The sequence below is a fragment of the Centroberyx gerrardi genome, chromosome 2, assembly GCF_048128805.1.
Source record: "Centroberyx gerrardi isolate f3 chromosome 2, fCenGer3.hap1.cur.20231027, whole genome shotgun sequence".
Classification (NCBI taxonomy): domain Eukaryota; kingdom Metazoa; phylum Chordata; class Actinopteri; order Beryciformes; family Berycidae; genus Centroberyx; species Centroberyx gerrardi.
The window spans coordinates 22,576,836-22,603,945 of record NC_135998.1 but is presented as its reverse complement, the minus strand read 5'-3'; the positions used below and the strand labels follow the sequence as shown (position 1 = coordinate 22,603,945).

The 27,110-nt window shown below is 42.1% G+C and overlaps 1 protein-coding gene across 1 annotated transcript in view; it reads left to right on the top strand.

Moving 5' to 3' along the window:
- ntng2b (netrin g2b) overlaps window positions 1-20,030 on the top strand; it is a 50,382-nt gene extending 30,352 nt beyond the window's left edge. Inside the window, exons 4-7 of the mRNA XM_071899463.2 lie at window positions 268-297; window positions 14,584-14,751; window positions 17,673-17,807; window positions 18,980-20,030. Coding sequence (XP_071755564.1) covers window positions 268-297; window positions 14,584-14,751; window positions 17,673-17,807; window positions 18,980-19,203 — 557 coding nt within the window. The 3' untranslated portion in view covers window positions 19,204-20,030. The remainder of the gene's footprint in view (window positions 1-267; window positions 298-14,583; window positions 14,752-17,672; window positions 17,808-18,979) is intronic.
- Window positions 20,031-27,110: the final 7,080 nt, after the last annotated feature.

Sequence of the window (27,110 nt, the reverse complement as noted above, 5' to 3'; positions counted from 1 at the left end):
GCTGAAAACACACACAGAACAACTGTGCCTCAGACTGCGAGGGGCTGCAGAGGTTTAGCAGGTCAGCTGGATAGAGCAAGGAGGACTGAACTAGTAATTAGTTCAGAGCACTGAGAGGCGGTCCAGAAGCGTTTATTTTGGAGAGGAGTGCTTAAGCTCTCTCTACCACCTGAGTCTGATGAATGAGGCAGAGTAAGGTCTTTAGGCAAATTGAATGCATAAATAAACAAGTTTTCATCTCCTCTTCCTTTTCTTATTCTCTTTCAGGTGCAATTGCTGGTTCCCCCTCCGGTTCTAGTAAGTAATAATGCAAAGCAAAGCAGAGGAGGTGGTATCCCACTCCCTCTTCCTGTCTGATCTCCCCCTCTTGTTTCTTCGTTTATTTGAAATTTAAGTTTTAAACCCATACCTTGCTTTCTAAATGTGTCCTCCACCCCCTCTCTCCTGTGATGTTCGACTAGCTCTCTAGTCAGTCATCTCTCCTTCCTGCATCTCCGCTCTCAGTATTGCAGCTTGGGTCCTGTCTGCTTCATTATTAATAGGCCTCTCTGTCGCCACGTCCTTTCATCACTACTACACTAACCTGCGCAGGAGGAATTCTTCCACAGTTCTGCCTTTCTTATTTAGACTAAAGACAGTGCTGTAGATGGATGGAAGAAAGAGAGGATGAGAGGAACTGAGAGGGATGGGTAAGAATGGGTGGTGGATGGAGCAGCAAGGGGAGGGAGAGAACTGAGAAACAAGAGAGAGAGAGAGAGAGAGAAATGGGAGAGAAGGATGTGGGAATATGTTAGTGTGTTGTAATGCAGTGTGATTCCGGGTGAGGAGCTTGGGGAGGCAGGAATAAAAGGGAATTTGATTAGGGATTCTCTCTGTGGAGAGGCTCTCAGCCTCCGAGCTGTTAGACAGAAACGATCGGCAAAGTGGCAACATCAACCCTGACAGCACTGGGCTCTCCTCCACATGGCCCAACAGTACGAGGCTGATGCATGGGTAGACTGAGCAATTGGACTGCACTGCAGAAGTCTACTTTCGCAATTAGATACAGTGGTGTGGTTATTAGGAAACTTAGTATATTTATCACATAGTGATTTATCAAATATGAGTATGATTTAGCCTGCCAACAGGCTGATTACATTTTTTTAGGCTCCCACAGATTGGGTTTCTGTTTGTTTGTCAACCTGTATTGCTGACCAGTCACAACATCAACTTCATCTACACCTTCACCTCAGTCGCTCCTGAAGCTGAGGGTGAAGCTGAAGGTGAAACAGAGGGTGAAACAGAAAATGCCCCAATACCCTCCACTACCGTCTCAGAAGCTGATTGGTCCACAGCTGTTACCCAGCAGCCCTTTGGAGCCCCTCAGGAAGGTGCGGAAAAGCAGATTCGCTATAGCTGAAGAGATGATAGAGTCAGTGTGGACGTACACCTGTGACAAAGCAAATGTGTGAGTGTGTGTGTGAGTGTGTGTGTGCATGCATGTGCTCCTAGACATTGACACTGTGTTTGTGTCTGTGTGTACATCATACATAATTCATCTAGCAAGTCGTCGGAGGTCTTAAGATGTACATTCGCTGTTGCCCTGGCCGTATATCTCTGGGACATTAATGTCAGATGTGGGTTGTCCCTGCTTGAGAGTGTGGGCGTTGAGCTATGGACAGTCGGACTTTATTTGTTCTGACTGACTGATTTTAAGCAACCCAGAACGGACGTGAACACATTCTGTCAGCCGCTTGAATGTAAAGTGGTCCTCAAAACCCGCTCGCCCTCATGCTAAATTTAAACCTGCCATCTTGGCAGGCAGCGGACCTCTCATGTTCCACCAGAAAAGCACTTAGGAGGTGGGAGGAGCCGGATTTTCGGCACCACTGTGATGTCGTCAGACTCTTTTTGAAGGAAATCCATTAAGAGCGTTTGTTGAACAGCGCAGCACTTTTGTTGTTTGGCTGACATCAGGAGGGAACTCAAAGAATTCACTGATTAGCTGTGATTTAGGAGGGGCTGACGGAAGCTTTAATGTTGTATAAACACAGCCACAATTCTTTATAAGTCTTTTATAGCCTGCTGCGAAGGCCGCAAACTTCACAGAACATCTCAGGTGGACCTTGCCTCACCTTTTTTTTTCATAGTTGTAATTGAATAATTAAAATTATATTTGATAGCCATAATTTACTATTTATTTTGTCATTTTTATTTTTTTTAATATATTTTTAGTATAATTTATATATTTTTTTTATATATAATTAGTATATTTTTAATATAATTTGTTTTGATGTAGTAATATATGTTGTTTGGAGGATGCAAGATCAAGTCTTTTAATTTAAGAACCCACTAAATTCACAAAATTAATGCAAAATAAAAAAAAAATAAGAACACACTAACATACTAACTGCTCAGTATAAAAATTTTTTTTTATATATATATTTTTTTATATGTCTTCACTTCTGGGACACCAGAAGTGGAGATTATATTATTGTACAGCTGTATGTCTTTTTTTATCTCAGGTTTAGAGAAGTGCATTTGGCTTGAACCTGACCCTGATGTGAGCGAACCCTTGTTATCTGTGAGCATGTGTGTGTGTGTGTGTGTGTGTGAGTGTGTGTGCCTGCCTCTGCACATGTGTATGTGTAAATTTATGGTTGGCATATGGTGCAGCGCAGTGAAACCCATAAATCATCTTCATCCTCTCCTCTTCCTCCCGGGGATCCGAGGTCTTAGGTCCATTCTCACAGAGCGGCCGCCATTGCTGTTTGTACATGTGCGTGCGCTCACACACACACACACACACACACACACACACACACACACAGGTTTTGTACATGCTGTGCCTAAAGGTCCTGTGACATTATAAACTGGATTGCACTACAATATTGGCTAACTTGAATCACCTGTATTGAAATCACATGAACATCTTCAATGCTGTATCTTTACCCTCATCCTCTCTTTTTCACAGCTGCATTCAAAGGAAATGTTGAGTTTATCTGTAGACTGTGTAGAAGCAGTGTTAAAATGGTGAGGTTTAATCCCCAATCTTGGATTCTTTTGTCCATATAAATACCGGACATATAAATTATATTTTTAGTTTTATTATCTTTTCTACAGATTTGAGAATGAAAATGTGTCCATCCCATGTTTCGGCTCTAACTGTGGGGCTCATTTTGTTTACATTTGGATTCATGATAAGGTCTTGACTGCAGTCTGTGTTGCTTAAGCAGCCTATCTTGAAAAAAAGTACAGTAGAATTATGGGTTGAACAGCATGTTATAGTAGTTTGTTGCTGTTGTGTGCCCTCTTTGTCGTCTCCCTCCCCCAGTTAAATTCACTGAGCATGCTCAGATGAGGATTAGCGATCTATTGGCGAGAGAGCCTGATCCACAGAGCGCTTAGCCCATTGGTCAGCTGGACAGATGGGCGGCTGGTGAGGGGGAGGGGTGGTGAGAGAAACCAAATCCTAAACCCCACTATACATCTACCTATCCAGCCACCATGACCCCGACCGGCCCTACTTCTTCTTCCCATCCAAAATCTGATCCCAGGGCGTCCTAGTAGGTGAACTGGGATTCTCTGCTGAGTAAACAATGTACACTCCACAGTCCGACCCCTAAACTTACAGCACATTTAACAGAAAGTCAGGTAGAACAGGCAAACACACACACACTCACACACACACTCATGGGGAACAACAAGCAGTAGGTCTAGTCTACAAACAGGCTCAGCCCCAATCCTGTGTGTGCGTCATCCTCATCCCACTCCATTCTACTGAAATCCTTGCATTTCATAAACATTGAACTTGGCCTTGGACCAGGAGAATGGATCATGTCTGGAAAATCTTGTGACATATTAATAACATCCATGCTGTCACTCAGCCCGGCGCCATTAGGTTTTCTGGCAAACGTTAACTGGTCCTGAATCACAATGGCTTCATTAGTGTGGAGCTAAATCACTGTCTGGCGCTCTAGTAATAAATGATGAGAATGCTAAGACTGACAGGTGGCATTAAGCATTATTGTTATCATTTTTTTGCCTACATTAATGCAAGTGACAAATGATCTCATTATATGCAAATGTGTCTGTGTGAAAGACACAAAAAAGCGTGTTCATCTTGTGTGTGTGTGTGTGTGTGTGCGTGTCCATGCATTTGAATGTGTATAAATGAGAGAGTGAATGAATGCGCATGGACCAACGCTGTGTGCTCGCTTGTGTGCATGTCTGTGCCTGACAGTGTGTCATGGGACAGTTAGTGAGTCCATCTGTACAGACAGACAGGCACATGTCAGAGGATTACGTAATGAATCAGCTCAGATTGTTGATGCACGGTGTGGGAGAGTGATGGCGCTGCTGCGTGGCTGAAAATGATGCTAAGACTCTGTCCCCTTCTCTCGTACATAGAGGCCTTCAGCAGCTCCACTCCTGGGGCAGGAGACTCACAATTCAGCTCTAACCCCTCAACCTTTTGATCTAACTCCAGGTAGGCTCAAGCAGACTAGGGAATAGGAGACTTGCTGTCCCATACTGACTAGCAATGACTGCAACGCTATTATACTGGAATAGAGAGCTAAAGGACTAATCATTAGAGTGTAGTACTGCTGTTGGTTAAAAGCAATGTTAACTCCTTTTTCCATTGATGGTGTAGTAGTTGCAACCCCCCTAGATCCCCAAATCCCCTGCAGGCCTAAGATTAAATCCCACTAGAACCTTTTCTCCTGCGCCCCCTCTACGCTTTCTCCAACTCCGCTTTCCTACTGTCTATCTCAATAAAAAAAAATATATATATATACTACGGGGGTGGACTATGCCACTCTCCTTCAGGGGAAAAGACGTGACTCCAATTTCTTTTGCTTTTTACTTGAATTGAAATTTTGCATAGTCATTTATATGTTGAGTGATTTTTATGACTCACTTTTAGTCAAAAGGTATTTTTCTGTGGTTTAGTGGAGTAACAAAGGTGGTATTGTGACAACAATTGTGCATTAAAAAATCAGAGGCAGATCATAGAATTAATGTTACACTCTTAATAGTCAATACACTATTAGACCAGTAACTAGAGTCAATCTGACAAATGTTTTGATTAAAGTACAGTTCAGTACATACTGGATGCAGTAGTGAAAATGTTCAAAAACATTCAAAAAGACAATTTCAGTATATTACATTCAAACCCTACTGCAGCCCAAAGACTGATCTAGCATCACATTTTTGATTAGATAATTTTACCATCACACCATGTTGCACAGGATTCTGGATAGTTTCTTACTCTGCTAATTTCCAGTAATATTTTCCGATGTCTATTCCACAAACAGAAAATAGTAAAACATCCTGGGATTTTTCATTATGCTGATGTTGGATAAAAATGTGGCCACTAAACCATTTTAAATTCAGCATACTGAAAAACAACCTGCTGATTAACCAGTACATAACAACAATTTGGACAAAAGTTTGGAAAGTTATAGTTTTAAGTATTCAGATTGTGCAGAAGTTAGTATATTGTACCACTATACAATACCCAATTTGTGGATCAGTACTTTATTCATTACTGTCTTGAGGGAGATAGATGAACATTTCAATGCTGATCATTTTTCAGTTCATTTATCCTCAGATTTGGAGATGACAAAAAAAAATGAGCGTGTGCACACACATATGCACACATACATACACAACATTGTAAGTGTAAAACTGAGAGTAATACAACTTGACAAATTCTGTGATTTCCGTTTCCAACCATATTAACAATAGTCACACCTTTAACAGTCACTGTGTTGTGCAAAGAAATCACCATTTTCCAGCACTGAAAGGGTTGTGGAACAGCTTTTGAGTTTAGCCTATCTCAGCAGTGTGAAATCACACTTTCATTGTGTGTTCTCACTTCTGTGTGTATGAACGTGCATGCATATGTGTGTGTGTGCACATTAGAGAAAAAAGGAAAGCTAGGCTTTCTTTGGATAAACAATCTGAGGCAGCATCTCTTATGCTAATGTCTTAGCCTACTCATTCCTCATTGCATTCACATTCTCTGTCCTCAAGAGTCTATCCCTACGACTGATGCAACAGACACCAGCACTCCACCAACGGAAAGCACTGTTAGAGATGCACAGAGCCCAACCCCCCTAACTGACAGCATGTTACCCACCACTACTGTCACTATATCTGAGATTCCATTGGCACCCATGGGGGAATCTGCCACACTTCCCGTTACAGCAGAGGCTCTTCCCCCTTCCACACCCGCTCCATCAGAGGAGCAAAGAACCCTAATAATACCAGAGGAGTCAGAACCGATCACCGAAGAGTCAGATCCGTCTCAGCCAGTCACACAGGAGTCCACACCTCCTTGGCTAATCGATCAAGATTCTGAATTGTCTCCGCCAACCGCTGGAGAGTCTGAACGTCCCCCACCAATCACAGAGGAGCCTGTCCTTCCGACCCAGACTGAGACTCGCCCTCGTACAACCCCGTTTGAAACAGAGCTGTCAGAGCCGGAGCTTACTGAGACAGAAGGTAAGCCACACCCGTAGCTCTAGATGGCAGTAGACATAGAGTAGTAGACCCCAGAAAGTAGAATAATCTAATTCACAATTTAGAGACAAGTATTGTTTTCATGTTAAGCCAGCTTGATGGTTTCTATGGTGTGGCACCCTCTTGAAATGGACAATTTTCGAGAGGTGAAACTGAATAACATGCTCTTATACTATACATCCTGCCATGATTTTACATTGCGCAACATCATATCACATGTCAGAGTTGCTCATTCAATTTAGATAGTGACACTGAAATCCAGTTAATGTGGGTGAGAGAGGGAGAGAGAGAGAGAGGGAGAGAGAGAGAGAGGGAGGGGATTAGTGAGAGGGTGGAGAGGGAGGGGGAGGGGCAGTATAGTATTGGCAGTAGAAAGTTAGTGAAGATCTTAGTTCAACTGATGTTTTTGCATGGTTCAGAGACACTGGATCCTGGTGGAGCAACTGCCACAGGAAAACAACCGTCGTCATTAACCTCACCAGACTGGGCCAGAATACAGGGGCGATAAACAGTATGGTAGTACTAGGTACTGATGAATGGATGATGGCATACAGATAGTGTGCATGCATCAACATACATAATGTACAGACGCACTACACACAGATATAAATATACAATCATACATGTTGTTTGAGGTCAAATCACGCTGTTTTTGGCAGCTGTCAACCTGCCAATGAGAGAGCTGAGGAAGAGCTCTATCACTGTTACGGTTTACTGAGCCCAGCAGACACACACACACACACCTCTTCTGATCAGTACAGAGCAAGAGGGAAACCCAAATGCTCTGGCTCCCAGTGTCTGATGTCAGACAGTACGGGTTGAACTGATTGAGATTAATGCCAAGAATGGTTCGAATCACTCTTACCCCCAAGGCAGCATGGGTAACTGAGATTAAATGCATTTATGCTCTCTGCTGTGCTACATCAGCCTTTGATTCAGAGCCCTGCTATCCCATAAGAGAGTTTGTCTGCTAGTATGTGTGTGGGTGTATGTGTGTGTGTGTCTGTTGTTGTGTGTGTGTGAGGGGGGGCATGACAGAGAGTGGGTCCAGTGGGGCCAGAGTCGGACACGAGCAGAGGTGGGCGGGGGTTACTTTGATGAGATGTAATGATGGCATGATGCCAGTTGTGTGAAATGGTCCAGGGTGCTGTGAGAACAGCTGTTGGCATCCTGTCTCACTGGAGCCCTAGGGAGGGGGAGGGATGAAGGAGAGCAAGTGGGCGGGAGATAGCCTGAGGGGGGAAGCTCCACAGGGGAGCAGGATGCTAGCAGGATGGCCCTCTCTGAAGAACAACTGGAGACATACATCGCCTATGCAAAAACACCTCAAGGGGAAACACAGATGGAAGCATGCAGTACTGTATTCTCTAGCGGTCTGTTAATCATTAGTCCCTCAATGACATACACAGTGTGGTCGGTCTATGAGATCGGTTCGTCCATATTTTTAGACGTGCACGTCTCTGTGAGGATGACTGTGGTGTTTTAATTTGTTGACTTGTGATTGTATTGCAGTGAATGAAACGATAGCAAAAATAAATACATGCAAGGCAGTTTCTCTAGCCTGATTCGCAAACTGAACTAGTTTTACATTGCTCTTGTCTCACTTGTGCTCACTGTAGCCCTAAAACTTGAAGCAAAGGATCCTGGGAATGGCATAAAGCCCTCTGGGAAAGTGGAACGTACAGAGAAAAAGAGGGAAATGACTGAGCAAGAGACTATTAAAAATGCAGTAAAGGCTGGATGCGTGTGCTAAATTGTGTCTAGTTAGTTATATTGATTTGAGAGGCTTTGTGTGAGTGAAGTAGCAGAGAGAACATTAAATCTCAGCATAGGGAGGTATGCCCATGTTTGGATGTTACTTTCATACAATGTACATCATATGAATACTCATATTTTGACTAAATACAAAAAAAATGATAGAGTTTAAGCAGACATGACTCCCCTTTCTGTCATATGTGTGCTTATGTATAGGGAGGGAGAGAACAAGGAAACAGCTATAATATATATAAGAGGATATATATATATATATATATATATATAGAAGAAGAAGATATATATATATATATATATATATATATATATAGGGATGGAACAAGTACAAGTGAGAAAACTTCATGATAAAAGGAAGTACATGTCATCCTTTCACACCCAGAGTGAAAGTATAGTGATGTAGGAGTTTCTCAAGCCTCTTTGATTCTCACAGCTCTTCCCAAGCCCAAGGCCGAGGCTCCCTCAGTGGGGCAAGACACCATCTGAGGGAGGGAGAGAGAGGGAGAGAGAGGGAAAACAAGGTCACAGAGGGAGAGGTGAAGGGAAAGAAGGTAGAAGATATCAGCAATCTTTAACCACTGTAGTAACAGCTGATATTGTTTAGGGTGCAGAAGATAGGCCATATGAAATACATCATAAAATGCCTTTGCTTGTTATGTCAAGGACAAGGTGTTGTGGTGACAGTCCAACGCAAGTCTGAGACCGAGGGACCTGAGACTGGTGGCACAGAAAACACCACAACCTCATCTGAGGAAGGAGAGAAGGAGGAGGAGGAGGAGGAGGAAGAGGAAGAGGAAGAGGAGGAAAAGGAGGAGAAAGAGAAGGAAGAGAAGGAGAAGGAAAAGGAGGAGGAGAAGGCAGAGGAGGAAGAAGAGGAGGAGGAGGAGAAGGAAGAGAAGGAGGAAGTAGAGGAGGAGGAGGAGGAGAAGGAGAAAGAGGATGAGGAGGAGAAGGAGAAGGAGAAGGGGAAGAAGAAGAAAGAGAAGGAGGAAGAGAAGGAGAAGAAAGAGGAGGAGGAGGAAGATGATGATGAGGAGGATGAGAAAGAGGAAGAGGAGGAGAAGGAGAAGGAGAGGGAGGAGAAGAAGAAAGAAACGGAGGAAGAGAAGGAGGAGAAGGAGAACGAGAGGGAGGAGGAAGAGGAAGAGAAGGAGAGGGAGGAGGAAGAAGAAGAGAAGGAGAGGGAGAAGGAGAAAAAAAAGGAGGAGGAGAAAGAGGAAGAGAAAGAGGAGGAGGAAGAGGAGGAGGAAGAGAAGGAGAGTGAGAAGGAGAAGAAGAAAGAGAAGGAGAAGAAAAAGGAGGAGGAGAAAGAGGAAGAGAAAGAGGAGGAGGAAGAGAAGGAGAGTGAGAAGGAGAAGAAGAAAGAGAAGGAGGAAGAGGATGAGAAGGAGGAAGAGAAGGAGAGGGAGAAGGAGAAGGAGAAGAAAAAGAAGAAGAAAGAGGAGGAAGAGGAGGAGAAGGAGAAGAAAAAGAAGAAGAAAGAGGAGGAAGAGGAGGAGAAGGAGGAAGAGAAAGAGGAGGAGGAGAAAGAAGAAGACAATGAGAGGGAGAAGAAAAATGAGGAGGAAGAGGAGGAGGAGGAGGAAGAGACAGAGAGGGAGGAGGAAAAGGAGACGAAAAAGAAGGAGGAGGAGGAGGAGGAAGAGGAAGAGAAGGAGAGTGAGAAGGAGAAGGAGAAGAAAAAGAAGAAGGAGGAGGAGGAAGAGGGAGAGAAGGAGAGAGAGAAGGAGAAGAAAAAGGAGGAAGAAGAAGAGAAAGAGAAGGAGGAGGAAGAGGAAGAGAAGGAGAGGAAAAAGGAGAAGAAAAAGGAGGAGGAGGACGAAGAAGAGAAAGAGGAGGAGGAAGAGGAAGAGGAAGAGAAGGAGAGGGAGAAGGAGAAGAAAAAGGAGAAGGAGGAGGAGGAAGAGAAAGAGGAGGAGGAGGAGGAAGAGGAGGAAGAGGGAGAGAAGGAGAGGGAGAAGGAGAAGAAAAAGAAGAAGGGGGAGGAGCAAGAGAGGGAAAAGGAAAAAAAGAAGAAAGAGGAGGAAGAGGAGGAAGAGAAAGAGGAGGAGGAGGAGAAAGAGGAAGAGAAGGGGAGGGAGAAGGTGAAGAAAAAGGAGGAAGAGGAAGAGGAGGAGGAGGAGGAAGAGGAAGAGGAAGAGAAGGAGAAGAAAAATGAGAAGGAAGAGAAAGAGGAGGAGGAGGAGGAGGAGGAGGAAGGGGGAGAGAAGGAGAGGGAGAAGGAGAAGAAAAAGAAGGGGGAGGAGAAAGAGAGGGAGAAGGAAAAAAAGAAGAAAGAGAAGGAGGAAGAGGAGGAAGAGAAAGAGGAGGAGGAGGAAGAGAAGGAGAGGGAGAAGGAGAAGAAAAAGGAGGAAGAGGAGGAGGAAGATAAAGAGGAAGAGGAGGAGGAAGAGGAAGAGGAAGAGGAAAAGAAAAAGGAGGAGGAGGAGGAGGAGGAAGGGGGAGAGAAGGAGAGGGAGAAGGAGAAGAAAAAGAAGGGGGAGGAGAAAGAGAGGGAGAAGGAAAAAAAGAAGAAAGAGAAGGAGGAAGAGGAGGAAGAGAAAGAGGAGGAGGAGGAGGAGAAAGAGGAAGAGAAGGAGAGGGAGAAGGTAAAGAAAAAGGAGGAAGAGGAGGAGGAAGATAAAGAGGAAGAGGAGGAGGAAGAGGAAGAGGAAGGGGAAAAGAAAAAGGAGGAGGAGGAGGAGGAGGAAGAAGAGAAAGAGGAGGAGGAAGAGGAAGAGAAGGAGAGGGAGAAGGAGAAGAAAAAGAAGGGGGAGGAGAAAGAGAGGGAGAAGGAAAAGAAGAAGAAAGAGAAGGAGGAAGAGGAGGAAGAGAAAGAGGAGGAAGAGGAAGAGAAGGAGAGGGAGAAGGAGAAGGAAAAGGAGGAAGAGGAGGAGGAGGAAGAGAAAGAGGAGGAGGAAGAAGAGAAGGAGAGGGAGAAGGAGAAGAAAAAGGAGGAGAAGGAGAGGGAGGAGAAAAAAAAGAATAAGAAAGAGGAGGAGGAGGAGGAGAGGGAGAAGAAGAAGAAGAAGAAGAAAGAGGAGGAGGAAGAGGCGGAGAAGGGGGAGAGGGAGAAGAAGAAAAAGAAGAAAGAGGAGGAGGAAGAGGAGGAGGAGGAGGAAGAGGAGACGGAGAATGAGAAGGTGGAGGAGAAGAAGGAGGAGAAGGAGGAGAATAAAGAAAGAAAAACTAAAAAGAAAGGTACCTTTTAGAAGTAGCCTGCTGGTGTCACTGTTCTTGTGAGCTCATGTAGTTTCTTGTGTTACAGTAAAGGTGCAGTAGATAACCTTGCTCCACTAGGTTACACTTGGCAGCCCAGAGCAAACAGTGGCTCCCTGAAAACTACATATTGCTTATGTCAAATGTATCAGGACGCAATTCTTTTGTGATACCATTAATAAGTGGCTACAAAGTCAGTGAGTGTGAATGTGTAATAACTTAATCATCCATCCAGGTGACAGCTGCAGTTTGAAGTGGAGGTGAGAATGTAAAGCTGTGTGACATTTGAATGATGCAGACCTAAAGATAACTATGGATATCTTAGCTTATAAATATACTTGGTCATTTGATAAAATATTCTAAGATATTAATTTCTAGATTATATTTGAATATAGAGGTTTCCTACTGGATCTATCTGGATCTGTTATTGTCTGCTACTTAGTCCCTTGGCTACCGTGCGTGATGTTGAAAAACAATTATGTTTTATAATCTGTATGTATTCACACCACTTAGTGTGGTAGAAATCAGTTGTCTTTGTTGTATCTGGTCAAACAGCCTGAGACAATCTGTGCTATGTCAATATAGATCAATTTCGCTCCTTTGTTGTGCTCCCAGTCACTGAGAAACCTGAGAGGCAAAGCAGGAGTCATGAGACCACAAAGTCTTCTGAGAAAGAGGAGGAAAAGGAGGATGAAGACAGTAAAGAAGAGAAGGAAAGAGAGAAAAAGAAAGGTAGAATTTGAACATACCATACAACAGCCCAGTGATTCACAACTGGTTTCGCAATGGGACCCAAATTATTGTGGCCATGAAGTGATGACCCATATATATTAGGTGACAATATTGCCCTGATCTAATTTGTTCTTTGCCAGCGACCCTGTCAGAGGATCTTGTGACACACCTTTGGGTCCTGTCCCACCAGTTGAGAAACACTGCGTTAGCTGAAGATTTTGATGAGCGTCCTAGAATGTAGCTTGCCCATTCTTTAGGGTAGAATCCAGTAGGATTCCCATCCACCTAGCCCACTTTCCCATACAGTAGCAGGTTTAGATATGACCTCTCCATAGCATTGGTAGTAGCCCATGGGCTATACCCGCTCCAGCCGTGCGAACATAGTGCCGTAGGTGCAGGTAGATAACTGCAGCAGAGTGGATGTTGAAAGACGATTCTTAAACAAAGATTCCTTCATTCCTCAAGGGCTTCTGAAACTCTTGATCTCAGGAGAGCCCCAGGCCAGACAGTTGTTTGGGATCATATATGATGATTTCAAAGGTAAGAGACCAACATGCGCAGGGCAGAGTCTGAAGATACAGACAGGAGACTGAAGCTTGGTGAAATCCGTTATTTTCTTCTGCTTAGATCACTGGATCTAAAAGTCTTTCTGTCTTTTGACAAAAGTGTGGATGCTGTTCATCAAGTGGCAGTGAAGTTTATGTAGAAAACCTGTGGAAAAATTCCTTTCATTGCATGTTTACTGTTTTTCATTATTGTTATTTTTTTCAATGCATCTGTGACCCCCTCATCATTGTGTTTTGTATGTATAATCAAGGTAAGTATCTATTCTTTTTTTTCCATTTCTTTGATGCAGTACTCTTTCTCTCTCAATATAACTGTCTTTCATTGTTAACAATTCACAACCAATAAATACCAATAAAATAGCATCTTGACTCTTAATATGAATTTGTGGAACAATGTCCCATTGCCTCTCTTGTCTGTGGAGTAATTGGGCATTTATATTTAATTAGGCAGTTCTTTCCCCCACTGCTAACATGGTTCCCTCAGTGCTGAGAGATGCACTTTATGGGGCTCCTCTCACTGGCTTCCTTTAAACCAGCCCATTAATATTTCAGCTGGCATCATCAACCAAACAATAATAAAATAATAATGTGACGGCTGATTAAACAGCTAAACTCCGACTTTTTAATGTGCATTTAAATGTGTATTTGCATAAACATGCCTGGTAAACGCCTCTTTAGAGGACAGTGATGCCTTGCAGCACACTATCGCAGCCGACTTCTAAAGCTTAATAAAACCTTAATTAGGTACCAACCTCAGCCAAGATAATCGGAGGGAGAATGTAGAGCAACGCCTCACCCCTCCACCTCTCACCGCCCCCCTCTGCACAATGAAGATCCTAAATGATAATACTGGGCTTTCTTTTTTCTTTCTCTCTGTGGACAAATTACATGACGGTTTTCCACCATTCTCCATAGCATGAAATGTGTAAGGACAAATCTTAATTTATCTAGCATATTAAAACCTGTAGTAAAAACCTGCTTAAATCATTTATGAATTGCAGGCAGAAAATGTTATTTAGGCGTGAACTGAAATGTAGTACCTTGCTAAAGAGAGAATTTAAGGACATGGAAATATAGATTGAACCAACACTGAGGGATCGGGAAGAAGAAGCACTCATGGTTTTCTGCAAGGTTTAGCAGGTCAGAAAACACCTACTGTACCGCCCACCTCAAACAAGCCCCTTCAGTCATCATAGCTTATAATCTACTCATCTGCCCATGCAATCAAATTCTCAGACACAATTACACACGCACACGCACACACGTACACATGCACACACACACACGCAGTGGAATTCCCATCAGTAATCAGTACAGCACAGTAAAGCATAGTCAGCTATCTTGTGAGTGTAGTAATGGAGGGGGAGTGGTCTGTCTCTATTGAACCAGTATTGAGTCAGAAAGACAAGTCATAAAAGGCGCAATGATTCATTCATTTGTTGGTAAGAGAAGCCGTCTTTGAGATGTCTAAAACTGTCCCGAACCATTTTTCACAAACATTTTTTAACAAACTGTTTATGCCAATTGTTCATCATCTCCTAATGCTCGCTAAACATCCTGTGAGAATCCGTCATCACTCTCTAACAAACACTGTCTTATCCCAAATGTTTCCCAGCCATTCCTGTGTAATCCCTCTATTATAACTTGCACAGTTCAATATACGAAAATGTCTATTCATCCTTCTCTAATAAAGGAAACCCCCACATGGTATTTATTTTTTTTTTTTTTCAAGAGAGCCCTTTTCATCAAACACATAACACATTCCAAATGACTAACAGCATGTCTAAGTCTAACGTGTCTCTGCTCTTAGACTGTGAGTGCTACGGCCACTCCAACCGCTGCAGCTACATCGACTACCTGAACATTGTGACATGCGTCAGCTGCAAGCACAACACCAGGGGCCAGAACTGCCAACACTGCAGACTGGGATACTTCCGCAACGCCTCTGCCGAACTGGATGATGAGGGCGTCTGCATCGGTCAGTCTGGAGGGAGACTGGGAGGGCTGTGGAGGGGATGGTGGTGTATGTGCTAGTGGGGTGGTGGAGTGTGTGTTGTGTGTGTACAGAGATTGGCAGGAGTGTGGACAATTAGGGATGTAGCAATTACCGCATTTCCACTTTAACATGGTAATTAATTAACATCAGACCATGGGATTGGGAATGTTACCGCCATTAACACCCATTTAGATGATTTATTGTTGGTTTTGTCATTTTTTCCAGGTGAAAGTTGCCACAAGTATGTCGTCTTATCATGTGTAATTTAAAATACTCATCAAAAAATAATTATAATTCTTTTCTTATCTATATTCCTGCACTCTGCACTGTTTACACTCTTCAAGAGTTGTGGCAAAAAAGTTTAGTAAACCCGTTTCAAATAGGGGGTAATCAGGATTACTACTGTACACAATACAATGCTACTTTCATACAGCAACTTGCAATAATATTACACCCTTATGGACAATGATATACACTGTATGTGTACGCAGAGCACTTTATACACATGGGGCTATAGGCTATATAGATTCACAGGTTATACATATTCCTTATTCAGGGCATGTCTTAATAAGAGGTCATTCTGCTCGTGTTGCTGTGGAGCTAAAATCTGGTGTTGATCTGGATCCATCTGTAGGTGGACTGCAGGGGGTTGGAGGGTAAACTTGCCGCGGTTGGGGGACACAGAGGGCCAGGCCTCGGAGTCAGCACAAATGAGGCCCTATTAGCTCATCTGCCAGCATACTAGCACACCAAGCATGGCAAGAAATCAGTTCACACCAGCCTCTCTAGAGCATGAAACCATGCGTTCACATACACAAATGCATTTGCACACACATTTTGCACAGTCACACATTCTCCACACACATCCACTCTCTCAGCCTCTCACATAAAGTCACACACATTAATACACATGAACCCCAAACACAGAGATACTGTACCTCCTGCATTGCTATGATGTATAATATTATGTTATATTATTATACTTATCATATAAGTGAAAGACTAGCTATTGCCAAACATCAAGTCATGTGAGAGAAACTTCATCGTCAACCAACTGCTAAATTCAATGCAAATATACAGATCTACAGCCTTCTACCATCTCTGATCAGCTTCTAACTGTCACTCATCTGGACATCTTTTGGCTTCTATGAATATAATTATTTGTAATGATAATTATTTGCAGAAATTAGTAATTTAAATGACATCTTGTGTTGAGGTGTGGAGGATCAACAGCACTACAGACTGATTTCATATGAATCTCAATATGTACAGGTAGTTAGCAATTCAATGCAGGAAAGATATCTTTGAACAGGTCAAGTCGATACAATTGCATTCGCTTTTGAATTGATTTGATATGATTTAATACAAGATAATTGAATTTGATTCAGTGTCATTAAGAGCAATACAGAGTTTACTAGTCATGGTGTCCTTATTTTGACTTGGTTGGAGAGATGTGGTGATCAACATTATTTAGCTATGAAACAGAAATTTCAGAGTTATCATGACATGGTCCTTGGCATTATAGATACGTGAGTCCCCTATATAAAATAACTGAAATTTATGAACTATTGCACATTTTACTGTGACACATTACAGTATGTACCTTTGTTTGATATTTTTCTGGAGCTTGACAACATGAATTAACTCCTTAATGTCTCCTTACATTCATTCAGCAATGGGAAAATTTGACCCACTGCTAGAAATATTAAACTATTCCATTTCACCCCACTAAAAAAGACAATAAGAAACACATAAAAGGCTAGTTATCTTATAATATAAAGCATCCACATAGAACCACTGTGGAGGTGAAAGTGTCTCTTTAAAATAAACAGAATAAAATGCAATGGCCGGACACGACCACTTATTTTTTGTTTTTGGTTGAACTTGACATTGCAGTGTTTGGTTTGCTGTAAAACTCATATGCATCGCTCACTAAGTACCGTGGGTGTTAAGTGTGAAAAAGCTCAGAATAATTATCATGAGCAACCAAAGCATAAAGAAAACTTCAGTCGTGACGTTTGACAGCATCAAACGAGTCTGAAAGCATGATCTCTTCCAAGTCGTTGGTTTGAACCATCAAATCATTCACCGATTATTCCCGCAGGTGAATGCGGCATAGACTACAAACAAATCCACAAGGGGAAAGTCGTAGCACTCTGTGACATGGAGAGAGAAATAAAGATGCAAAAAAAAGAAACACCGATAGAGAAACCAATATTTGAGATTTTGCCTGCTGAATCAGGTTTCTCTGGTCAAAAGACTGCTGACACACTTTGTTAATGATCCCCCAACTTTCACCCTGTCCTGTATATTTGAATCAGTACAGCTGTATCTGTATCTTGCACAGCTGACCCAGCCTGTTTGAATCAGATAAGTGTTACACCCCTAATCAACACAATACATTGTGATAGGTCAGGGCAAATATATAACTTAGAAATCATAAGAATATCAACTGAATCAAAGAGAAATTTTAATTATTATGAAGCAACCAAATGATCGTCTTCATCACTTGTTTTAAACTAGGGCCAATTATTACACAGAAAATTATTGTGCTTTTCTTCAAAATATCACCAGGTTCCCTAGACTTATTCTGCCTCCTCGAAAGCAGATAGCGCACATCCAAAAGGAACTTAAGCTTCAAGTCTGAATCAGGACCATCTCAGGGCATGCCTGCATTTTGGGGAAACCCCAACCCACATTGCTCGTAGCCCCAGGGGGGCTTTAATACTAAATATAAATCCGTGGCCTGAATACAAGTGTGCACAGTTTTGGTCCGCTGCATGGACATAACTCTGGCTCACAGCCCAACAGACCATCCTCAAATTAAGAGAGGAGAGAAGACTCTACACCGCTCACCCTCTTCTCTCTCTTCCATCCCTCCTACTCTCCCTCTCTTTCTCCAGAGTGTAACTGCAACCAGTTGGGTTCTGTCCATGACCGATGTAACGGCACAGGGTTCTGCCAGTGTAAAGATGGTGCTACCGGGGCCAAGTGTGACGACTGTACTCCAGGATACTACTGGAAACAAGGGTGTTACCGTGAGTATGAGGAGACTGTATTTTGGTGTGTGCATGTCTAAAATCCGGGGATGAAGAAATGTTGTAGTCTTCCAGAACCTTTGCCAGTGCGCTGTGCCACTTAGCTTGCGCCTCTCTCGATATTTTCTTTAGCCCCGGGGGAATGGATCATGTAGCTCATTAGCAGCATCAGCTGCTCCTTTAATTGATGACCCTGTCACACCTTAACCCCATTACAGGGAACCGCCTTCCCCCAACATCTACCATCCAGTCAGGGGCCTGTGTCTCAAATAGACCACCCTACACACACACACACACACACACACACACACACACACACACACACACACACACACACACACACACACACACACACACACACATAAATCCACGGGCATGCATGCATATTGACTGCAGCTTTATTTACTGCTGCATGGGACATTATTTACAATATACATTAAGTTGCAGGTTTGACATCTGCAGTGAAAGCCAATTTTCTTTTGAGTAATAAGTAAAGTTACGTCTTGTTATTAATTCTCATCACGCAAGCCCTACCCTCTCTATTTTCTCCCAATACGTTTTTAGGTCAAGTATCTTGTGCAGTGCGACTACCTCTGTTTTCCCTAATGCCTTTTATAGCTCTTTAATGATGTTATTCGTTCATCCAATGATTACTTGAACTAATATTACACATGCAGTGTATTTTCTGCTGGATTTGAAACAATGATTTTAACTTGACCCAGAGAAAGTGCATGCTCAAGAAAAATAGACAGAGGAAAAAGATTGCAGAAACAAAAAAGGCAGGTGTTACCTGTTGTTGTCCCCGAGGCAAAGATTGGAGAATTTATCTTGCCTCTTTCCTTCCTCCCGCTTTCTTTTCTACCTTGTTCTTTTTGCCCTGAATTCTCCTCCCACTGTATCTCTGTTTCACATCATGCTGTTTCTTACATTACCCCTCCTTATCTCCCCCCACCTGTCTTTCCCTTTACCATACATCTCCCTTTCTTCTCTGTGCTCTTTACTCCCCCACCATCCTTTTACCACCTGTCACCCTGTCACTTTGCTGCGCCCTCTTTATTCCCAACTCTTCTCCCCATTCTCTTTGCCTTTGCAATTCCTTCACTCTCCCTCTCTTCCTCTACTTCTCTCTCTCTCTCTGCTCCCTCTCTGTCTACCTCTGTCTCCTCTCGCAGCTAACATGTGTGATGAGGAGATGCTCCTGTGCCAGAACGGAGGAACATGCTACCAGAACCAGAAGTGCATCTGCCCCCCAGAGTTTAAGGGGGTGCTATGCCAACAGTCCCGCTGCGAGGGGGGCAAGGACTGCAACGCTGCCTCTTCCCCCCGCCTCCCCGTGGCCACCCTGCTGCTCTGCACTCTGCTATCCCACCTCCTGGCCACATTAACTCCCCACTGAGCCACAAACCCCCTCGACCAAGGAGTGTGTGTGTGTGTGTGTGTGTGTGTGTGTGTGTGTGTATGTGAGGCGAGGGGTGGCCCAGAGTGGGTAGGACCATCCTAGTCACGGACCCTATGAAGACACTGCAGCACACGCATACACACACACCGACACCAACTAACCCCAACCCCAAAACACACACACACAAACACACATACACACGCACACACACACACACACGCAAAGACATGGATTAACACTTACTCTCTCGCACACACACACACCTCACAGGACTGTTACGTTATCGAGTGTGTGCTCAGGTGTGAGTGTATTACAAGAGACGGACAAACGGAGAAAGGGGGAGTGACCTCAGAGAAAACAGATGCAGACGGAGGGGAAAAATCATACCAACCAACCACTGTCTCTTTCCCTTTATTCCAGAGCTGGAGCAATGTGCATCATACCAAAAAGCATAAACAAAAGAAAACACTAAAGTCACTACTGTTTCACTTCAAAGGGAATGGCTGTTGTAACACGAGGACATTTTATTTTTTTTATTTTTTTTTTTCTTGGTTGAGTTGAGGATCTCACCTCCATGAGACTGCTGTTACTGAGGGGCGATGTGTGTGTGGTTAGTTAGTGAGAGGAGGAGACGCTGACACTTTAAGGGTGGGTGGGAGGCGAGGTGTGTGTTTGACCCTGCTGCTGAGGCCTACATAGTATATTAACCAGGTTTCATTTCATTCTAAACAAAAAAAAATGAGACTTGATTTCACGTTTCTTCTATTTCTGCTGCATTTCTTTTTTATTATATCTTCTGTCATTGTATCTAATGTGCCCACTAACAGTCGCTGAGATTATACATATTATAATAATATCCAGAGGGTTATGAATAATAAAAATTTAGTCACTATTATGATTGTTATAGGAATGAGTGATTGTTGCCACACTTAGCGAGATTTTATCTTCACACAGTATTCAGGAAACAGAATTTAACAGAATTTACCTTATCAGAAGTCTAAAAGAGAGAAAAGATATCAACAAAGTATCAATATTATATGACATTATTTGAATATTTTTTGTAGAAATTATTTTTGTTTGGAGTTACAATAAATTATAACAAATTACATTTACAACTATTACAAATGAGCATTTTATTACACTGAGTGTAAACCTTACAGTAAATATGACTGTTATTTGCCCTCGCTTGTACATTATTGACTCAATCAGTGTCCACGAAAACATGCTGTTGCCACTTTCAAATGACCTGTTTTTTTTCTGTGGGGTGAAAAAGCTAAAAAGTTGAGACGAGAAGCATCACTCCAAGTCATTCATTCATTCTATTTCATTCTATTTGGTAATGGTGTTGAATGCTTGTGGTACATTAGTGCAGAAGTTTGAAACAGCCTGACAATTACAAGGAACTGCTGTCAAGAGAACAAACATTATTTTATTCTGACTAAAGTTGCAATGAAATTTTATATCTGAAAATGTCACTTGCAAAAACAAGTGAAGGGACTCATTAAAAAATCTTATATATTCTACAGTACAAAGAGTAAAAATGTCCTGAGAGACAGAGTGACCAAATGTTCTCATCTTTCACTCTCCTCCAGATCACTGATCAGTATTTGCAAGGTTGTTCCAGTGGCACATTGGGTTTTGTGATGTCCTTCATAGACAAGTTTTATTAGCAAACCCACAACAACAAACATTGCACTGAGAAAAGTTCCTTTGCTGAGTCAGCGCTGGTACATTGTGGGTAAAGAGACACAGAAAAATGCAGCATTACAACAGTATACAGTACGTCTAAGATAAAAGCAAGACTAAACCTGTGAGGAGTGACAAGACAGGGATGCTGGCATGACTCCTTTCTTGCTGGGTGGGTGGTAGCAGTGTTAGCTATTCTGTCTGTAGGACGCATCCCCTCTGTCTCTCAGGATCTCTGTGGTGCCATGAATGGTGTCAAGAACTGAGACTTGGGGGAGAATAGTTTATGAATGTAGAACACTGAGAGATGATGTAAAGGCACATAATTCAGTGTAGATCAAACAGCAGGTAGTATGCATAGCCAGATCTACAGTATAGTAATACATGCATTAGTGTTAATGACTGCAGGAGTAATGATTGGGTGTGATGTGCAGAGAAAAATGTCGAACACGTGCATTACATCAAGGGGAGCCTGATTAAGGTATGGTGCTTTCGAGATCTATCACATAAAATGTGAGGAACACATGGACTGAAATAATTAAATGTTGTAATTCTCTACATTCTTCCGACACAGCTCTTTAAAATGTTAAGAATTAGATTCAGATATTCAAATTCAAGTAAACAAAAAATGGCAGATTTTGCACAAAACTAAAAAGGCCACAGGATGTTTGCAATAGCTAATTTTTTTGTATTGCAAACATCTTTTGTAATACATTCATGACAAATGTAATTTTTTCTTAGGACTCTCATCAAGATCCATTTAACACAATGTTTTATTTACTGACTGAATGTAAAAATAATCTGTGCTGACATTTTGGGTAAATTGGCACTTAAACAAATCACAGTTAGTCAATACATTGTTAAATTAGATACGACAAAACTGTCAACATAATTCTTTTTCTGAACACAGGCCAAAAACAAGATGGGAACTGCCAAGTGATCCATTTAGTCAAGCCAAAACGAACAGTGAGCAGTTTTTATAATTACAGTTTAGTACAATCATTCTGTAATATTTTAATACCCAACTAAATTGACATGACACCACATGGCACTTTGCTGCTCCGAGATGATTCTAGTGACACACACAAAAAAGAGTAAATTCTCAGAAGAGAAGAATACTCCTTTCATCTCATTGAACACCTAAACAAGTACAGATCCTGTACAGGCCCACGGCGCGTGTGTTGAATTCCACTAGCTGCGGCCAAACTGATCCGTCGGAAAACGGACAGAATTATTGACGGATAGATTTCTGTCCATTGGGCTGTTTTGGAACGTCAACATGGTGGAGAGGCAGAAATACAGCAGCCTAGCTTTGCTCATAACAGAGCTACTTCATAGAAACAAGTTAAATTCACTTGAACACATTGTTTTATCACTCACATTGGGTTGAAAATAGGAAAGAATGTGTAGTTTCTTCTTTGTCGACATTTTCACAACACAACCTGTCAGCTCTGCGGCTCAGCTTAAACTGTCTGTGTCTGTCATTTGATTGTGCGTTTGTTTAATGTCGCCCTGGCATCCCGGTTGAATGGAGTTTTTAAGCACTGTGATTGGCTCGAAGGTCCAAACACCGCCCAGCCGGAAAAACTTTGGTCATAAAATGAACCGAGCCAGTAGTTTAAGCTCCTAAAACAGGTACAACCACCAGTACTGCTCTGTATTTATTTATAATTCACTCCCGGAACGGCGTACCGGTGCGTTCCGGCTCAATGACCCCCTTGATATAGCCTAGATTTGTTTCCTTTGTCAAGAGACTCTGGGCTAGTCCAAAAACATTCCCAGCTAAAGCCCCGGAAGCCCGATGCTGATGAGGAGTAAAGCTCGGCTAGTGCGACACCTTTATCGGTTAAATTAACTATTCCACCAATGTCACATACCACAGGTAATAATGTGACCTACAGTTAAGGTTTGCAGAACAGAAGAAGATGTGCATGTCTGTAAATTGACAGTGAAGAGTGTGGCTCTGTGTGAGATCCAATATGGCATTATCAGTGTATGAGACTGAATGGGGCATGTAGCCCATAGGCGAGATGCCATCTCTTAGTCAAAGATGCCCTCTAGAGGCCATCTCACGAAGCGACATCTCACTAAGCGTTACCTGACTGACTGACTGACTGCCTGCCCAACCTGAATGTCCTCGGCTGCGCTGTGGGAAAAAACTAAATGCAAAGAAATAAAATCAACTTTCAATTTGTTTAGCAATCATTTATGCCTCTTAAACTGAGGTATAAACAATAAAAACAAATTTGAAGTTTGGATCTTCAAAACCAAATATGGATCTGGTCAGGCTCATATTGCGTAGTGTAGACACAATCCAGTCATAACGTACGTACAGTACAAGCAATGTAAAGAGGCGGAGAGGGAGAGCAGGGCAAAGTCCTGCTGATACAGAATTACATCACATTACATTACATCATTTAGCAGACGCTTTTCTCAACAGTAGTGAAATCAACTGTGTATCACAGTCATCATCATCTTTTAAGAGGAATAAGTCGCATTTGTAAAATCAGAGTTTATTTATTTATTTTTTTAAGAGTAGAAGGGAAAGAAGATCGTTACATGATAGGTTAGTTCAAGTGGGGTCCAGGTGTAACCTGAAGAGATGAGTCTTCAGTCTCCGGTGAAAGATGGGTAACCATTCAGCCGTTCTGACAGAAGGAGGGAGCGCGTTCCACCACTGTGGCGCCAGGGATGAGAAGAGTCGCGATTGGGATGAGCGACTTCTGAGCCCACGTAGCGAGTTGAGAATACAGCCAGACCACTCAGAAACCACGTCGAAATGACAAGTCTAGTCGTAGACTGTGGGCGACACCAGTGTGAGTGTAGAGAAGTGGGAGAACAGTTGCTGAATAAGTCTGTGGCCTCCTGGAGCTGAATGTGACTCAGAGTCTGGTGAAAAGTGTTTCTATTTGTCCCTGTTATCTCTGCAGTGTTTTCCCACCTGTACCAATGCCTCCTGCTTGGATTATTTTCGGCTATGGATTACACATGGGTTTTTGAGGCTTCCAAATGCCCTACAATTTATTCTTGCGGGCTTCCTTTGTTTTTAGCATACTCATCCCATGTATCTTCACCATGTGGATCTTTGGAGCCTTCTGCCCACAAGTCCCTGCCAGTCTTACTTTGTAGATCCCTACTAGGCTTACCTCTTGCATCCGCCCTGATTTCAGTTCTCGGGTCAGGTGTTTCTCTGGGGTGTCTGAGTGAAAGGCTTGTGTGCTTCATGAAGCTCCGCTCTGTCGGTATTGACATCCCTACTGCTAGCATCGCCAATCACCACACCCTACTTTCGATCAGCCTATGGTTGTGTGCAAAACGCACATTTTAGTACCAATATAACTTTGCTAGCATAGAAAACTGGCTTGGACTTACGTTGAACTAAATAAACATTTTAAAAATGTGCCTCTTTCAATTACATTGCTATATAACTTAATTCCAAAATATTTTTTTAATTACAAAATCATTAAACGGGCCCACCATACCAAAGCTATATATTTTTCATTAATTTTTATATATATATGTAATTGCCCCTATATATACATATATAAGGACACAGAAACATTATTTAATAAAAATCTGTCTTTTAAAACCAAGCTGATGGTGCTACTGATGCATGCATTTAACATGCATCTCAATTGGGTCTAGATATAGTTGGATTACATTTCTACCTGACATTAAAATGTGTCTCTGATATACATATTGAAATCGGACTTTGCTGTCCCTAACAAAATGCAGATTCCCACACACCTCACTATCTCTCATAATATTTGTTAAAATTGACAGTTATAGTCTCACTTGTTCCCTATCTACGAGTATTCTGACAATCCATTTTTAACGAGTATGTTACGATCCCAGCTGAAAACCACTGTTAGATTTACGTTTGCTTCCTAGTTGGATCAGAAAGTTTGGAACATTTACATTAAAGGTCCCATATCATGTAAAACAGGATTTCCCTTGCCTCTTTGACTATAAAGGAGTTGGATGTGCTATCTAAACATTGTGAAAGTATCAAAATGCACGGTCGGCAACTAAATCCACACAATCTATATTAGAAAAGCGAGCCTCTAAACGAGCCGTTTGGACTTTGTGGCGTCACAAAGGTCCCCACTATGAAAGGTTTACGAGAAAGAGACATGGCTAGAAACAGAAAGTAGTTTGAAATAGCGCAGTGGAAAGTAGGGTGTGGAGGTAAAGGTGGTGAATGACCAGGGTTCAATTCCAAACGCATGCAAATACGTTTTCTACTGTGAGTGAAGTTTTCATTTTCAACAAAAGCTTTTTCCATGACCAAAGCCTTTCCGTTACTTTAACCAAAGTTGTTTAGTTTAGTTGCTTAAACTTAACCATTAGCTAACCTTTTCATGTGACAAATACATGAGAAAACCGCATGTCCAATTTGTATTACTGTCACATAATTCTTTCATGGTGGAGGATTGTAATCTTCACATTATTCATGTCCACAACACATAATCTGTGCAGTGATGACAATAACAATACATCCTGACCTGGGGCCAGATGTATAAAAACTACAAACTACTACTACTAAACAAAATTGGAAACATGCATACACAGTCCTTTCTTCAGACTTCAGACTACATGGTGTTCACGCATTGATATTTTTTAAATCTCAATCATTGTAAAACTGTGCACACATCCACAAGACTAACGGTCACTCCCACAATTAACCATAGATGGACGTCAACACACCCCTGTTTAACCTGGTTTGGACATAAACACCAATCATCATCATGGGCCATAAAATCCAACTCATTCTCTCCTTAGTCTTGCATTGGCCATGTCCTCTAACAGCGCCAAAGCAGTCATGGTATCGTTACGCACCACTATGTAGCCATAATAACCTATTGACTGATCACACATGAGTAGGTCTACTTTATGATCTGATATGGGCTTCATTCTTATTCCCACATTGCTGTACGGTTTGGGTGACAATATGTAAACAAATTCACTTGCGCTAGAATAAAAATCATGCTTGTAGAAAAAAAGATGATAACGCACACATCTATAAATGTTATCATTATTTGAAACTCTATTGAGGCCGAATAGGCTGCTATGGTGCCCTAAAAAGATTAAGGCTCCAAATAAAATGTGGCCCAAATTCCCTCTTTGACATTCTTCTTCCTTCTCTTTGCCACACTGCTATATCACACTCAGCTCAGCTGATGCATCAAAGTCTGTGCTGGCCTGGTGTAAAGCCTGCTTGGAGGTCCGCACATTCTCAAGGCACATTCTTTTTTAATAATATCAATTTCTGTGTAGAAAGTGGCGTATGCATTCTTTTTGTGCGTATGCATCATTTATACATCTGGCCCCTCATCAGATGAGATAGTCTCACATTCTGCTCCCACTGCACTGCAGGAGTCCGCCAAGCTGTTTATGGCATTTGAATTCTCGACCTTCCTTTAAGCCTCATCCCTACAAATTTACTGAAAGTTATTACAGGCAAATAGCACACCCACAATTTTGGAGTGGGTGCAAATTCATTTATGTCCACAATACAAATCAACAGAGAGCATAGATAATAAATCCATAGATGAAAGAACTTACCAGGTGAGCAATAGCTGGCAGGATCCTAATTTAAAATTATCAAATTCCAACATGCAGTCAATATGCAACTTTATGCCTTGAGTCAGTGAAATGTATTGCTAGTCCCGCCCTCCTCCTCCTTAGTTGGTCAAGTTCCTTCCCCAACACTTGTCACTCATCTTGATGAGCTGTCTACCGTGAAACAGCATCTAGCTTGAGGCTGAGGTAACGGCATCTGTACAGACACCCAAGGGCGCTGCTAAACTTCAAGCACTACTGGGGAACAGGCCCCCAGCACTCACATCCTTAAAAATCAAGTTTAAATCTTGCTCAGTAATACAGCATCTTTATCATGGGTGCCAATAATTGTGGAGGGAACTATACAGTATATCAGAGATGAAATGAAACTTTGTTGAAAATGTGTTTGCAAAAAACAAATATACAAATATCTCCAGGCAAAACGAACATTGTCAAAGTAAGCTTATCAACATAGATGCTATACACAAATCAGGCAACATCAAAAAAAGCAAAAATAAAAACTACCAAAAATAAAACCTCAATGACTTCATTCAGCTGAAGGTTGCAACCTCTTTTGTCTGTGACTAAAAGAAAACTGAAATGCGCTGGTTTTTCTTTAAAAGGACCAAAATCATCCCATGTGTTTTTCAGTTCCA